At 32.7% G+C, this 17,247-nt stretch overlaps 1 protein-coding gene and 1 long non-coding RNA gene across 2 annotated transcripts; both read right to left on the bottom strand.

Annotated features, from left to right (window-relative positions):
* Positions 1 to 12,850: 12,850 nt before the first annotated feature.
* Positions 12,851 to 13,424, bottom strand: LOC149511134 (uncharacterized). The gene is made up of 2 exons (XR_016334276.1): positions 13,289 to 13,424; positions 12,851 to 13,160 (listed from the first exon to the last, which is right to left on the bottom strand). It is a non-coding gene; the product is annotated as an uncharacterized LOC149511134 (long non-coding RNA).
* A 625-nt stretch (positions 13,425 to 14,049) lies between these two features.
* Positions 14,050 to 16,146, bottom strand: LOC149511133 (uncharacterized). The gene is made up of 8 exons (XM_089755110.1): positions 15,997 to 16,146; positions 15,663 to 15,759; positions 15,553 to 15,578; positions 15,432 to 15,443; positions 14,903 to 15,284; positions 14,615 to 14,791; positions 14,334 to 14,572; positions 14,050 to 14,286 (listed from the first exon to the last, which is right to left on the bottom strand). Exons 1-8 carry the CDS (start codon positions 16,144 to 16,146, stop codon positions 14,050 to 14,052), a joined length of 1,320 nt encoding a protein of 439 aa, XP_089611236.1.
* Between the last annotated feature and the right edge of the window lie 1,101 nt (positions 16,147 to 17,247).

The following is a 17,247-nucleotide window of genomic DNA, read 5'->3' as shown; positions in this document are numbered from 1 at the left end:
TCATGATGTGTAAACTTGATGCTTTTGGAAATGAATAGAAACTTCTTTTAACCTAGATTTTTTATGAATTGATGCATCTGTTTATTTTATTGGCGTGCCTAAAAGAGTATAAGAAAGAATGATGGTTGCAAGTATGTTTTCACCAAATTTTTTAGATAGAAAGGATATATCTAGATGACCTATTTTGAATATAGGATGGAATTCAAGTTTCCCCTCACCAAAATAACAAAATTTGACTTGTATGTCATGCATCATTTGCTTGAATTCATTACTTTTCATACCAGCTAAGGACAAGGAATGATAATTGTAAATATACTTTCGTCAAACCTTCGAAGCAATTTTTTTATATACAATAGAATTCATGCCATGCATTTCTGACTTTTGATGATTAATAAAAGGTTCAAGGATAGCTATCTTAGAAAACGAGGTCAGTTGAGTCTGCACACTTATAGCACTCGAGTTAGTACCAGAATCATGAAAAATGAAGACGTCAGTCGAATGGATAGAGTAGAAAAAACCCAATGAGAGATCAGTGAAACAGTTAAGGGAATGCAACAAAACATGAACAGACAACTGACAGAATTAAAACAGATGATAGTGGAATTGACAAAAGAAAAAGAAGTTGTTGAGACATACAGGACAATGGAGGAAACAACTGTTGAGACACCATTGTATCCATTTGGGTTCACATATGTTCAAGATCCCCATGTGTCACAAGCACCTCCAACAACTGATCAACCTTATATTGGCCATTTTGCCAACTTACCATCAGTTCAGACAAATATCAATCCTGGGCATACTCCTCACGACTTCACTACTGTGCCTAATGTGGATGATCATAAAGAATTAAAGAAATTAAAAAGGGTGCCAGATCCATTAGAAGATATAGTGATGAAAGATAAGTATGATCTGTTAGAAGGGAGATTGAAAGTAATTGAAAGCCATGATATGTACAAGAATGTTGGTGCCAGTGAACTTATTCTAGTACCAGATCTTGTTGTTCCATCAAAATTCAAAGCCACAGGTTTCGAAAAGTATGATAAAATGAAATGCCCTTTAACACACATTACCACGTACTGTCGAAAGATGACAGGCTACACTCATGATGATAAATTATTGATCCATTACTTTCAAGATAGTCTCACTGGACCTGCAGCAAGATGGTATGCTCAGTTAGACCGAAGTAAGATTTGTTCTTGGAATAAATTGGCTAGGGCATTTCTAGCACAATACAAGCATGTTGAAGATATGGTGCCAGATAGGTTATCCTTGCAGAACATGAAGAAAAGATAAACTGAAACATTCAAAGAATATGCACATAGATGGAGAGACATAGCAGCTCAAGTACAACCACCCTTGTCAGAGAAAAAAATTACTGTTCTATTTATCAATTCTTTGGACACTCCCTATTATGAAAGAATGATTGGGAATATCTTTAAAAACTTTTCAGACATGATAATTTCTGATGAAATTATAGAAAATGCAATCAAGAGTGGCAGGATTAAATTAAAAGATGCGACAGATGTTGAAGAGAAAAATACATCAAAACAGAATAAAAAAAAAGTGCAAGCAGTCACAATAGAGAGGCATCTACCTGATAGCTTTATCTCGTACAATCCTTATCTTGCTTATCAACCTCATCACCCTATCATAAGCCATATCTCTCAAAACCCATATCTTTTCCAACCAAGTCAGCATTTAAGCTTTCTAGCAAACTCTCATCCTTAAGTGGTCATTCATGATCTTGTTCCTACATTTGAATCCACCACCCGACCAACAAAGAATCGAAAGAAACCAAGGAATAATCAAGAAAAATTACCCATCCTTATTTTTCACCTTTTTCCTTTGCTAATAAAAGGTCAATATCTCACTCATGTGCCTCTGAAAGCAACACCAAATCCATCAGTAAGGAGTTACAATCCCAATGACAAGTGTGATTACCATATGGGGGCAATTGGCCACTCAACTAAAAAATACAAGCAGTTGAAAGAAAAAGTTAAAGATCTTATCAAGAATGGTATTCTGACTCCGGAGGTAATAGAACAATGGAAGTTGTTGACTCTATTTAATTGTCAAATGTGAGACGTTGAGATGAAGAGGGAGGTGTCAAGTTTTGAAAATCAGGATAGGATGATTTTTTTTTTACTATGTATGTAGGACATGCGGATTGTGTCTCTAGGAGTTATTTAAGTTATTTTGAAAGAATTGAATACTTTGATCTTTTTCATGAAATTTTCTCTTTATACATTTGTTTGGATAAAAGTCCCACATAAGTAACTTTCAAAAAAAAAAAAAAGAGAAAAAGAAGTTTTATTTTGTAATAAAGATGGAATGATTCTTAAAGGAAATGGTGATTACTGTTAGGAAAAAGCTAATCAAATATCTCTACACCTTTTCAAATACTTTCATGTTCTTAATCACTTAAATGATTGGACTCATCAACCATAACCTTTCAGGGAATGTGAGTTTGAGTTCAGACCTTAAAGGGTCAATAATTTTTTCCTAGGAAAAGAACAAAAGAGATTAATTTTGAAAGTTTGTTTTGAATTTCAAAAATCAAATATTCTTTCAAATTTTCCCATTGATAGTCTAATGTGTGTCAAAATTTTGCTATGACCATAGATACAAAAAAACTTGAGCCTTTTTCTTAAATAACCTTTGTTCCATGTCTTAAGGCACATTGAGAAAAAGAAAAAAAGAATCCCTTTATGCCTAAGATAATTTATTTCATACCTTTATACCTTTTCTCTTCCTTTCACCAAGCAAATGCCAAAAAAAATTTTAGAGCCCAAAGAGCCTTTTTGAACTATGCGATCGATCCTATACGACCTAATCATCGTTAGAACTTTAAGTAAAAAAAGATGGGGCATCAAAAATAAAATAAAAAAAAGTAAAAAAAAGAGAAAAAAAATAAAAAAGGAACATATTCAATGATTTGCTATTCTAGCCAAGTGATCATGTTTGAAATGATGAATGACCATCTTTCTCTATCCTTCTTGTACATAAAAAAATTATCTATTTGCTACCCATTTGAGCCTATTAAATTTTTTGTTCCAAAATAAACCCTAGCCAAGGATCATTTTCTACATTAAGGGGGCAAAATTAAGATACAAAAGTATCATATAATTGAAAGCATCTAACATGTCCCTCGAAGATGAAAGTCTAGGATAAAAAGTGAACAATGCTTCAATTGGAATCTCAAGATTCAGGAAAGTGAACAGCTAAAGATAAAGTTGGGTATTTTCAAGAAAGAGTAAAGAAACTTTGGAGATAAGAATCTTAGGCTTTAATCAGAATTCAAAAAATAAAAAAAATAAAAAAAGAGAAAATATGTACCTTGAAAATGAAAATTCAAGGAAAAAAAAGGGTGAGTAAAGTTGCTAAAATTAAAGCCAAATGTTTCAAAAAAAAAGGGGGCAAAAGAAGAAAGTCAAAGAATGCTCATCAGGATCCTTGGCCTAATCACCTTGAATAACATATTTTGAGCCTATCTATCCTTTCTTTCAAAACCTTTAACCTCAGCCTACATTACACACCCTGAAAAGCCCATTTTGATCAAATGTGGATACTTGGATTGAAAAGCAACATTCTTGAATTTGTATATACTTGTTGAATTTTTCATTGATAAAAAAAAAAATATAGCTCTAAGGTGAAAACCCTAAAAGGGTAGTTTAGAGCTAAAGTCATTTTTGAGGCCTCATAATGAATTTCATAGTTCCAAGGTTCTATTCGAAATAAAAGGTCTCGATACAAAGCCTCTTGAAGGACCAATACCCATTAAAGACCTTCCTTAAAAAAAATGGCCAGCCTTATCTTCTTCTCAAATTTTGTTTGAAAAGTAATGGCTAGCTTTAACTCACATTGGAGTATCACGTTTTCAATAAAAAAAGGTGTTTTAAAAATTATCTTTTTTTACGAGCCCAAGATGAAATCCTTGCAACCATTGTCAAGCCTTTTCATGAGATATGCCCACTAGTAAAAGGAGTTGAATTGTCAATTACCCTCTCATCCATAAGCTTTCCAAATAGTGATCACCGACTTCCAAGAGATTCGAAAGTCTTGAGTTCTAAATTTTTCATTAATTACGAAAATACTTTATGTGGGGTAATTTTTTATCACTTTTGAAAATTTTCAAGATTATTGAAGCATTTTGTACATAATACTGAGATCATTTTTTGGGTGAAAATGAAACAATGAAAATTTAAACAGAAACTCTTCAAAAAAAAAAAAAAAGAGGGGGCAAGAAAAGTCTTTGCATTTGCATCGCTTGCATCTGTATCATAAGAAAGACATTCGTATTTGCATCACTTGCATTGACATTTGTATAAGACATTTGCATTCACATCATAAGAAGAATTTGCATTTGCATCATAGCATTTGTATTTTAAGAAAAGGTATTTGTAGGGGCATCTACATGGAAAGGACATTGTCATTTACATTGTGAAAAAGTCAAATGTATCAAGCATTTGCATTCTTACGTTGGCATTGACATTTGCATCGACATTTCCATTAGCATCATTTGATGAGAATAGACATTTGTATCATGTTTGCATTTATCAACTTTGTAAGAATTAAAAACCAAAAAAAAAGGGCATGTTTTTAAAGTTTTAAAGTCTCTGTTTAAGAAGAACCATTTTTAATCAAGATTTGAAAGCCTTTGTTTAAGAGAAATCAATTTCAATCAAGATTTCAAAGCCTCTGTTTAGAGGGAACCTTTTTCAAAGAAAGACTTTTAGAGTATCAAAAATCTCTGATAAGGCAAAAGTCATGTTTAAAAAGATTTTCAAGTTTTGAAAGTTTCATTGCCTCTGATTATGAGGAGCATTCAAATATTTTGAGATTTGTAAGACCTTCGGGCATAATTTCTAAAAGCCTCTATGCATGACTTTCAAGATTAAAAGATTTTTAAATTTTAAAGTTTCATTGCCTCTGATTATAAGGAGCATTCAAAGATTTTGAGATTTGTAAGACCTCCGGACATAATCTCTAATACCTCAGGACATAATTTCGATTCGCGGTATTGTCCCGATCGATTTTTTCTTTCTGACTTGCGGTGTTATCTCAGTCAATTCTATAAGACCTCCGGACATAAATTCGATTCGTGGTGTTATCCCGATCGATTCTTTATCTTTTGACTTTTGGTGTTATCCCAGTCGATTCTGTAAGACCTCCGGGCATGATTCTGTAAGACCTCCATGCATGATTTCGAAAACCTCCGGACATAAATTCAATTCGCGGTGTTATCCCGATCGATTCTTTATCTTTTGACTTGCAGTGTTATCCCAGTCGATTCTAAAACTTCTGGGCATGATTCTGTAAGACTTTCGAGCATGATTTCTAAGACCTTTGGGTATAATTTCGATTTGTGATGTTGTCCTGATCGATTTTTTATTTTTGACTTGCAGTGTTATCCTAGTCAATTTTGTAAGACCTCCGAGCATGATTTCTAAGACCTCTGGGCAATTCTGTAAGACCTCCGGGCATAATTTCGATTCGCGGTGTTATCCTGATCAATTTCTTATCTTTTGATTTGTGATGTTATCCCAGTCGATTCTGTAAGACCTCCGGGCACGATTCTTAAGACCTATGGGCATGATTTCTAAGACCTTTGGGCATAAATTCGATTCGCACTATTATCTCGATCGATTCATTATTTTTTAACTTGCAGTGTCATCCCAATCGTTTTATTTAAAAAAAAAATCCACGATCTGTTTTCGAAAAAAATCGTTGTCTGTCTTTGCTCTATTCCTAATTCTCAGTAATATGCAAAGAGGGGCAGCTGTTGACATTAATTTTGTCCCAAAAAAATAAAAATAAAAATAAAAATACAAAAAAAATATAAAATAAAAAGAAGAAGAACAGTAAAAAATAAAAAAAAATCAAGGATGACAGTGGTGCCATCCCCGGCACCACTACCACCAGGCCCACCACCCATCCCATACCCTATTTATCCCATACCCTGTTCATCCTACCCTACTACTAAAAAATACAGAAGAAATAAGAGAGGCATGGGGCTCATGCTTACACCCCATGCTGAGCCCTATGCTTTTCCCCCCAAATATGCATGGTTGGAGCTCTATAAATAGAGCTCCTAGCCAAAAAAAAAAGAAAAGAGATAGAAGGGGAGTAACGTTGTAAAAATAAACTACCAAAACACAAAAAAAAAAAAAACAAAAACCATAATCCTCGCCGAATCGACGAAGAACCCAGTGCTAGGAAGGTACCTACAACAAAAAAAAAAGGTTATTAGTTTGAGTATTTTTTATAAAAAAAAAAAGAAAGAAAAGAAGAACAGAAAACTTAGAACTTCGATCTACGTTGATCGAGATCGTTTTCGACGAAGAAGAGACCAAATTTGGAAAGATCGCGTCGAAAAGAACCTCCTGGTCACTTTTGAAGTTTTCGACCATCGACGACGACGGACTAGGCGACGGCTGGAGCTGTGCTCCGGTGCCCAGACGGCGAGGGCGCCAGACCTCTGCCCAGAGCCCTTTTTTCCTTTTTTTTTTCTCAGAAACAAAAAAATGTACTGAAACAAAAAAAAGGGTTGCTTTTATAAAGAAAGCATAAAAGTAAAACGACGTCGTTTTGAGCATAGGGCCAAAATGACGCTGTTTCAAGCATAAAAGGATCCGCGCGTGGACTGAACCTGATCCGAGATCCGCACTAACCGACCCTCCAACCCACCTGAGCCACCCTCCAGTCGGTTCGGACGAACCGCCAGTGAACCGGTCCAAACCTCTGGATCGCCCGAGTCACTTATTGAACCGAACCGATCAGACCGATCCAGACCAGCGTTGATCGGATCGTTGACCGAACCGTTGACCGATCCGGTTCAGGTAAAAAAAAAATTATTTTTATTTTTTAAATTTTTTATATATATTATTATTTTTGTTATTTTAGGTATTTTTACATATTTATACATGATAAGTTCTTAAATTTGTTATGATAGATTTTTAATTGTTTTAATAATAATAAAATTGAAAACAAGTAATAATTAAAAATACATATTAAAAATGCTAAAAAAAATTATTATTGTTTTTCTTGCCTAGATGTTAGAGGGAATAAAAAATATTTTTTAAAAGAAATAATTCCGTCTAGATGTTGAGAAATTTTTATAAAAAATAAATATAAGAAAATTTTAAATTAATTTTTAAAAATCATTAAAATCGAACTTGCTTCGAAAATCCGCCTAGATGTTGGGGATTTTTAGAGATGTTCGTATTTTCTTAAAAACGAAACCTTAAACACTAATTTTTAATTTTCAAAATCCTAGGTTTCTAAAACCCCTAAAATCCAAAACCTACTAAAATCCAAACCCCTAAAAATCTAAAATCTCTTAAATCCGAACCCCTAAAATTCAAAACGCCTAAAATCCAAAACCCAAAATCCAAAATCCCTAAAATCCAAACCCTTAAATCAAAACTCCAAACCCTAAAACCCAAATCCTAAAATCTCCAAACTCTAAAATCAAACCCTAAACCTTCCATATCCTAAAATTCAAGCCTTAAAACCCTCTAAACCTTAAAATCAAATATTCAAAATCTCTACTCAAGCCCTTACTCAAAACCTCCTAAAAATCCTAGATGATGGGGTATTTAGGAAATTTTACTTCGTTAAGTCTTTTCACACGATTTCTTAATTCGCATTAATAATAAGACTATTAAATAAAAAGTATAATAGTAAATTAGGATCTTAAATATAAACAGTCGCACCTAAACTTTGCCTAGATGTTGGAGAGTTGGGGTGGTCTCATTATACTTAAGAACCCAACTTTAAAATTACATCTCATTCCACATAACATTCATTGGCATACATCCGTCAGTGTGTTACCATTGGTAATTATTTGCATTATTCTGTCTTTAATTTTCATTTACTATTTGATGATAAAATATTTTATAATAAAAAAGAATAATACTTTTTAAAAAAATTATGATATTATAAAATAAAATAAAAATAATATTCCGAAAGAAATAATTCTTGGTACTTTGCCTCGATGTTGGAGAGTCACTAACAATTATTTTCTATAAAGATTGTTATTTCTTTTTAAGGATTATTGTGTAAAATCTTAAGCGAAAAGAACTATTTTAAATTCTGCCTAGATGTTGGAGAATTTTAAGATAATTCTTTAACTTAAAGATTTTCTCAATATTTCTAAATAAAAATTTTTAGCAAAATTTTATTTTTCCAAATGAAAGGAATTAGTGTTAAATTTCAAATTGAAACCATTTTTATCCAACACTGAAAATAACGCGTAATTAAATGGTACCAATTTTTGGGCGTTGTGGGGGTGCTAATCCTTCCCCATACGTAATCGACTCTCGAACCCAACATGTTTTTTCGCAGATCGAAATTTATCATTTTGATAAACTTTAAACTTGTTTTTATAGTTTTATTAAGAAGATAAACTTTTGGGTGGTCAATCACACCTTAACAAAGATTAGTGGCAACTCCATTTTATTTTTCTCAATTTTAAAAACTCAATTTACGTCTAACGGTTCCAAAAACGTTACGACACATAGGAGAACATAAAACCATGCACATTACGTGACATAGCCTGGAAGCGGTGTCTGGTAACCATGCGTTTTGAATGCCCCATTTTCTCCAACTTGCTACTATCTTTTTCACATGATTTAGTCACCAAGCTTTTGTTTATAGCACGCTATGAAATTCTTACAGAACTTTATGCATGATTAATGACAAGCAAATTTAAATTTGGGAACATGAGTCTGACCCTCCAAATAACAAATCACCAGTGGAAAGCAGACAAATCATTAGTCTTTGGTGACATAGAGTCATATTTATTATATAAACAGAAGTTATAGCCCTAATAGTTTTACATTCAGATTAACCCGAATATTTGACGGGCCTTATTCATTCGTTCCTTCACAGAGGAGGTAAGGAGCAGCAGCTGTTAACATAATTTTGACAGTGTCATTATTTTAAATACATTATTTGGGATTAACTCAAATATATTCAATAGGGCTTTATTCATTCACGAACGATCTCTTATCTGGTAATTGATCAGTTGTTTCCGGCGTATTTCTTTGAGCAATCATCCAAACACCATCCAACTTTCTCCTCCGCTAAGGAATTTAAACCAAATGATTAAAAAAATGAGTTTATTCTTGTGTCTACTTAAAAGGGGGAGAGAAAATAAATAGTTACCGGGATTTTCTTTGGTGCTGATATCTGAGCACAATGCGGCAGCACAACCAAGCCTGCAGAAGGCTTGGTGTCTTGGATAGTGCTCACAGTAGAATCGGAGGGAAGGATACAGTCCTTGAAGCAGTTGACAGCGCAAAATCTACCTTCGTATTGAATGGCGCACGGAATGAAACAATTCACGTAGGACAAGGCTATAGGACCTAGTTGAGCTATGGACTGCCCAACTAGAATCCCAAATACCAAACAAACCATAAAGACCGACTATGCTCCTCTTTCCTCCATTTTTCTTTGCTTTCCTTTTCCTTTTGTTTGCAATAAGAAAGTATGTAGATGGAAATCTTGGTGGCTCTAATTTCTATTGTACGAGAGACGTTTTTATAGATTTTAACTGGTTGGCATTGCATGTGCTCCATTACGGTTATGCTTACAAATGAAATTTGGTAAGCTCACAATATGTCAATGGAGCATGAGATATAATGATATTTCATGAAAATTTACAAAAGTAATAATAAAAAATTTTTAAGAATTAAGATAAAAGGTAAAATATTAACAAGTGAATAGTAAAAAAGATATAAATTTAGTTTTACTTATTTTATTTATCTAACAAATAAAAATAATATTATATATTTCATATTCTTCATTGTTTACAAATGATATTATACTAAAACAATCATAATATTTCATAGTTCAACTATTTTAAACAATAAAATTTTACTTTAACATCCTAGTAAAAATGATAGGGGTGAATGTTAATTACAATTTGAGTTAGCTGGATTGAAATTCGTATCATTAAATTCGAACAAAATAGTATGTTTCTATGTCAATATAATGAGTGATGACATGTTGTGGTCTTATTTTTCAAGACTTTTTAGAGAAATAATTATTTTTCTGTTCGACTAAGTATCTTCCAAAAGTTTCATTGTTTTAACTTCAATATTTTATTTATTTAATGATAAATGTTTATAAGGTATAAAAGTAGAGTCAAATTGGGCTGTGGCATATTTTCAACTCTACTCTCTTTTTTTCCTCTAATCATATATCTATTTTTTTTCTCTTCTTTTTCCTCTCTTATTCCATCTTTCTTCAATTACCGTATTGATTTAAGTATCGAAACATATATCATATATCATTTTTGGTATCTTTAACCTTTTCCTTTAAAACATGTCACGTTTGTTATCTTATTCAACTTTCGGCCAACTTTTCAACCATAAAACCATAAATTAGATCAATAATTTAGAAGAAAAAAAGATCCAAATGGCATTTCATTGCTTTATTAATTTCTTTTGTTTTTTTATACCTTGTGAAAAAATTTTAACAATTAGTTAAATCATAAATCTTAATTTTTGATCAAACCATATACCAACTTTTGATTTATTGATTTTTAATTATAATATAGTTAATTTTTTTATGCTAATTAATCCAAAATTTTTAATGCAAGAAAAAAATATTGGATTAATTGCCTGAAGCACTGTACCATGCTAGAGTCATTCAAGAAAATTGAACTTGTCAGGGTGAGTATTTTTTGAATGCCATAAAAAGTTATATATTCGGCATGCGCTGGCCCTATCAGTCCCCTGTAAATTCTTTTTTTTTTTTAACAAAAAAAAAAGGTTTTATTAAGAAAAAAGGAGAGTCAAGTTCCCAACGAACGGGAAATCCCAGTGCAAACCATATAAACAAAGTAAAGGAAAATGGAAACATAGAGTCCCAATCCAAAAAGACATCAACAGCCACTAGCAAATTTTTACATTTAATTTTGAGGGGAACAATTACTATTATATTAAAATTTAATTTTTTATTAATTTATCCTATTATATTAGTAATATAAATATATATTTATATGTATACAAGACATGTACTAATAAAACTTATAAAATTATAAATTTTATCAATTCATAAATAAAAATACAAAGAAACATAATATATCAAATAAATAATTTTGTTTAAAATAAATAAACCCTAAGGAACAAAACACAGCATACACAAGCAACTGCAACCAAAGCAAATCCGATGATGCCCAAACTCTAAACGACTAGATTTCCCTATCACGCCATCTCAAGCACGAGAAAAGCAGAGCACAACAACATCTGCAACCAATTTTCAAAGCATCGGCATCAACATGAAAGAATAACAAATTTATTATTATCACCATCGGTTTATTAACAAATTGACTTATTAGCTACATAAATCGTTATCTCCAATTCAGTTTTGAACAAGAAAACAACAAACTTTTGTAGGAAAATAATGACTAACGTGATTTTTTCAACGGAATTATCTGACAATATTGATGAAAGCAGAAACCATAAGAAAAATACTAGCGACAAAACATCGTCAGTAATACACCAAAATCATCGGTTATTCACGCCGGAATTTGATCCAATCTAATTTCCATTAGAAAATTCGCCAACCAATTTTTCAAAGAAATTTTTAATAATCTAAAAATATTTTTAAGATGAAATTCCTTCAATAATACAGTTGATTTGTTTTCACTACATGAAATTCGTTGAAAAAAAAAAGATTTCTCACGAAAATTTTGTAAAAAAAATTTGTAATCACTTTTTACAAAATTTTTGAAAAAAATTAAAAATTAAAAATATACTGGAAACTACATTACCAACAGATTTGTTGATATTATTAACGAAACCACAAGCCATATGTGGCAAGTTACTACACTAATTACCACTATCTGGGAAGGAACCAGAGTAAAATATTACAATTTTACACTAAATTTTGACCATTGATATTTCTTTAATCCAATGGTCCGGAATCAATGGTCCCGAGATAGTCAACTAATCGCCCACATTAATGAAAGTCAATTATACCTACCTGGCAATCCTCTCTCTCATGATCTTACTCTTTTCCCATTTTTACTCTTTCCATAATTCTCGCTTTTTTTTTTTTTTCAACAATCACGTAATTTTTTAATAGAGTGCTAAAATTAAAATTCCAATTCCGTGAAAAAATAATTATTCCTTTTTATTCCTCTATCTCACATGTGCTTATGATCAAAAATTTTCATTTGTTCTTCATATTCTCCATGTTGATATGAATGCAATCCATCCACTTAAAACAGACCATTTGTCCCGCCTTTTCCCTCTTATTAACATGGGATTGGAGTTATTGATTAATTACTACAAAGCCCAAGATTATTTTCTAACAATTTTTTTCATGGTAATTTATGCACTTTTTAAAAAGTTCTTAAAATGTGAATTGGGGCAATTTTATGGAAGCAATCATGAATTACTGTTATGGCCAATCTTCCGGATTTTTGTTTCTTCTGTTTTCCTAGATGATGAAGAAAATGAAAATAGTTTTAAACAAAATAAGGAAAAATAAAATATGTGCAATGATCTTCGAAAATAAAGTAGAGAACCAGGGCACGGGAAAGGAGGAGAGAGATTGGCTCCACAAAATAGAAAAATAAAATAAAATAAAATGGTAATGAATTTGTTTAAATAGTAATTTATAGTAGACATTATATTGAACTAAAATCGATTGTTTTAAATTGATATAAAAATATGTTCAATGCTTTAGCCTTGATTGATTGAGAAATGTTGAGAGCCATAAAAGATGAAAAATGTACTAAGAAATATATATATTAATTAATTAATTAATTAATTAATTAATGTTCTCTATTATTCATTAAACGAAACCAAAAGCAAAGGAAAATCAAACAATCATATACTTGAAAGTTAAAATTACGATTGCATAAATAAAAGAGTACGTTTCTCTTTTTTGGTGCAATGGAAAAACAATTATACAACTCCAATCCAACAATATAATTAAAACTTTATTTTCAACCCAAACACTTGAGCTGTCTAGGTGACTCAATAACATTTTACTTCATTCTGGGTACTTTTAGTTCCACTTATTTACTGTTCAACGGTGATAAAAAAATAAAAAAAAAAAAAAAGAAGAAAAGAGCGCCTAGTTGTTCTTCTGCTTGCAAGTGTCATAGCAGGAACCAACAAAGTTTTCGACTTTCTCAGCATCTGCAAAATCAGAAAGAGAAAAAAAACCCATAAAAATATTGTTTGAAGGAAATTAAATGGAGAAAAGAATTGCTATAATTCTTAGATTTAAAAATGTAGGGTATAAAGATAGATTTTAGTGTTTTTACCAGTAGGATTGTGAGCATTGACCATGGAGGTTGCACAATCGCTTGTACAATTATAGACAACTTCTGAGGGATTAAGTTCGCAGCCTACCATGCAGAGACCAACACAAAGTGCAATGCGGGCAGGAATGAGGCGAATTGATGTTTTATAGGTAAGCAAAGCAAAAGGTAACTTTTCATGCCAATCCTTATATGTGTCGATCATTTTCTCCAATATTCTTTTGATGTTCTTATTTGCAGCTTCCACTGCATCATTCATTTTTGGGCGATATGGTGCTGAATGATGATGCTTGATCTTAAACTGTGCACATGATTTTTTCATCATTTTATTGTTTAAATTGCTAGCATTATTTGAGATAATCTTTTTCGAGAGACCATACTGGCATATTATCTCTCTTTTTATAAATCTACACACCATTGATCGCGTAATACTAGCATACGAAGCTGCTTCCACCAATTTTGTAAAATAATCGATTACCACAAAGATAAATCGATGCCCATTTGAAGCTTTAGGGATTATGGGTCCGATCACATCCATTCTCTACATGGAGAAAGGCCACGATGGTGCCAAGACGTGCAGCGGGATTGGAGGAGAATGAATTTTATCTATATAAATTTGGCATTTGTGGCATTGCTAGCATAACTGATGCAATCATTTTCCATTGTAGACCAGTAGGAACCAACTCTTATGATCTGTTTAGCCATTATATGCCTATTAGCATGTGTTTCACAAATCCCTTCGTGTACTTCTTCAAGTATCATTCTCACTTCCACAACATCGACGCACCATAGTAAAATTTGATCTTAACCTTTTTATACAAGATTTTTCCATCAAGCACAAAGCCTGCTGTTAATCTTCGAATGATCCTCTTATCATTTTTTGAAGCCTGCTCTGGGTAGTTTTGACACTTGATATACTGTACAATGTCATAGTACCATGGTTGTCGATCTACCTCTTCTTTCATATTTGAACAGTGAGCTATGAAACTTTTATTTGTACTCTAATGGGCTGGATTCCCACACCATTATTTAACTTAAACATCGTTACCAGAGTGGCCAAGGCATCAGCAATCTGGTTTTCTTCTCGATGAACATGCTGAAATTGAATCTCTTGAAAATGTTTCCTCAAGCCAACTATGTGCTTTTGGTACAATACTAGTTTCGAGTCCCTGGTCTCACATTTACCTTTTAGTTGATAAATTACCAAAGCTGAATCCTCATATACATCTAGTGTTTCAATTTTCTTTTCAATGGCCATCTGTAACCTTATGACACATGCCTCATATTCTGCGACATTGTTTGTGCAATTGAAATCTAACCTCACGGTACGTGGGTAATAATTTTCTTCTGGGGATATTAGCACTACTCCAATGCCATGCCCCATTATATTGGATGTCCCGTCAAAAAATATTTTCCATACTTCTCTTACAGGCTCTTTATCTTCATCTTGCAAGATTGCCATCAAATCTTCATCTGAAAAGTCAAACTTCATAGGTTCATAATCTTCTATAGTTCAATCAGTAAGAAAATCAGTAATTGCACTCCCTTTTATGGATTTCTGCATCACATACACAATATCATATTCTGAGAGTATGATCTATCATCTCGCTAGCCTGCCTGATAAAGATGGTTTTTCAAAAATGTACTTGAGGGGATCCAATTTTAATATTAGCCACGTCGTATGGTAGAGCATGTATTGTCTGAGTTTACGAGTAGTCCAAGCCAAGGCATAATATATTTTTTCTATTTGAGGGTACTTGGCCTCGTACTCTGTAAACTTTTTACTCAAATAGTATATAGCATGCTCTTTCTTGCCAGTTTCATCTCTTTGCTCTAATACACATCCCATCAATTTTTCTTGAACCATTAGATATAAAATCAATGGTCTTCCTGCAACTAGTGGAATCAACATCGGTGGGCTTATCAAATACTCTTTAATCTTTTCAAATGCATTTTGGCATTTTTCATCCCATTCACCAGGATTATTTTTGTGAAGAACCTGATGATTGCATCACATTTCAAGGTAAGTTAGGATATGAAGCGAAAGATATAATTCAATCACCCCAAAAGCCTCTCACCTCCCTTTACGTGTGTGGTGCTGATAATTTTTGAATGGCTCGAATTTTATCAGTGTCTACTTCTATACCTCTTTCACTAACTATAAACCCCAACAATTTTTTAGATTTAACACCAAAGATGTATTTGGCTGGATTCAGCTTGAGTTGATATCTTCATAATCTTTTGAAGAGCTTTTTTAGATTAACAACATGATCTTTCCCTTCCTGAAACTTAGCTATCATATCATCAACATATACCTCTATCTCCTTATGCATCATATCATGAAAGAGAGTGACCATCACTATTTGATATGTGGTACCAGCATTCTTTAGCCCAAAAGGTATAACTTTATAGCAAAACTTCCCCCACATTGTCACAAATGTAGTTTTCTCCATATCTTCAAGAGCAATTTTGATCTGATTATAGCTAGAGAACCCATCCATGAATGAAAAAGTAGAGTGTTTAGCAATGTTATCCATAAGGGTATCAATATGTGGCAATAGAAAGTTATCCTTTGGGCTGGCCCTATTTAAATCTCGATAGTCCACGTACATTCTAACTTTTTCATCTTTCTTAGGAACTGAGACTATATTGGCTACCTATTCAGGGTACTTGGCTACTTCTAAGAAACCATCATCAAATTATTTTTTTACTTTTTTTTTTATCTTTAGCAATATTTCTGGCTTCATGCGTCTCAACTTCTGTTGTACTGGTCGGCATTCTAGTTTTAAAGGTAGCCTATGCTCAACTATCTCTGTGTCAAGTCCTGACATATCCTGGTAAGACCATGCAAATATATCCATGTACTCTTGTAGCAGATTCACTAACTTTTACTTCTCAATTGGTGATAGTGAAGTATCGATCCTGACTTCTTTCTTATCGTCACCATCTCTCAAATTTAATGGGTCAATTGATTTCTGGTGGGGTTTTATAATTTTCTTCTCTTACTTCATCCATTTTAACAGATCATGAGGTAAATCATAGTCTTCTAAATCAATGCCATTATCAAACTCGCTAATGTGAGTCAAATTTTTAAAATCAAACCCGATGTTATTGCCTTGGTCATCCATAATGTTCATTATTAGAAAACCTGAAAATGAGTATAATCATAAAGTAATATATATTGATCTTGGCAAGGGCAAAGAGAATGGTAATGAAAGAAAAGAAAAATGAAAAATAGAGAACACGGTATAAGTGAAATGCATTGCATTCATCATTTTATTAAGATAATGAAAATAAGCCCATACACTTAACCTCCGCATGCTTTTGGGTAGAAGCAATTGAAATTTTTGAGTTTAAAGGTTCAAAGACAATAAAAACGATACACCATTCTTTAAGTCTTTTAAAAGGGAAAAAAGATCTCTTCATTTTGCATGACTCCTTCATCTGTTTCTATTTGAAGTCGTGAGAAAGCTTCATCTAATCCCATTACCAGTCTTCCTTGTTCAACTCTTGTTGACCCAGGATAGATATACCCGACTGAACGAAAGGTTTCATACAAATAAAGGAAAATCATTTTCTCATCAATCAAATCTTGTCCTTTGAGACGTGCCATTCTCTTTTCTTTTTTTTTTCAGCATTACATTATTCTTATCAGCAGCCGTAGGCTTATAGCCTAACCCCCATCTTTTTTTGTTTTCAATTGGGTATAGTGCTCTTGCTATCCCTTGTAGAGCTTTTCCTAAGCCTTGCCCAGCTCGTCAACCCTTTCCAACAGTCTGCTTAATTACCATATTTGTAGCTTTTGACAATTGAAGAATCGGCATCCTTGACCCTTCTCTTACATAAGTAGCATTTGCTATTTCAAAAGCTCTGAAAGAACATTCAATTACTTCTTCTGCTGTCTCAACGTAGGGAGTTGTTAAGGTCTTTGTTACCAATAAGTCCTCTTCACCATCCACACA

The sequence above is a fragment of the Durio zibethinus genome, chromosome 26, assembly GCF_047325235.1.
Source record: "Durio zibethinus cultivar Kanyao isolate XHJ-2024 chromosome 26, ASM4732523v1, whole genome shotgun sequence".
Classification (NCBI taxonomy): Eukaryota; Viridiplantae; Streptophyta; class Magnoliopsida; order Malvales; family Malvaceae; genus Durio; species Durio zibethinus.
The sequence above is the reverse complement of the archived record's forward strand: the minus strand, read 5'-3'. Positions and strand labels throughout refer to the sequence as shown.

Bases quoted from the DNA above. Each gene is read 5' to 3' on its own strand.
- LOC149511133 (XM_089755110.1), bottom strand. From the start codon at position 16,146: ATGGATATATTTGCATGGTCTTACCAGGATATGTCAGGACTTGACACA. The intron at 14,792-14,902 runs GCAGGCTAGCGA...ATTGAACTATAG, and splicing joins TGAAAAACCATCTTTATCAG to AAGATTATGAACCTATGAAG. The intron at 14,287-14,333 runs GTAACGATGTTT...CCAGCCCATTAG, and splicing joins CTGATGCCTTGGCCACTCTG to AGTACAAATAAAAGTTTCAT.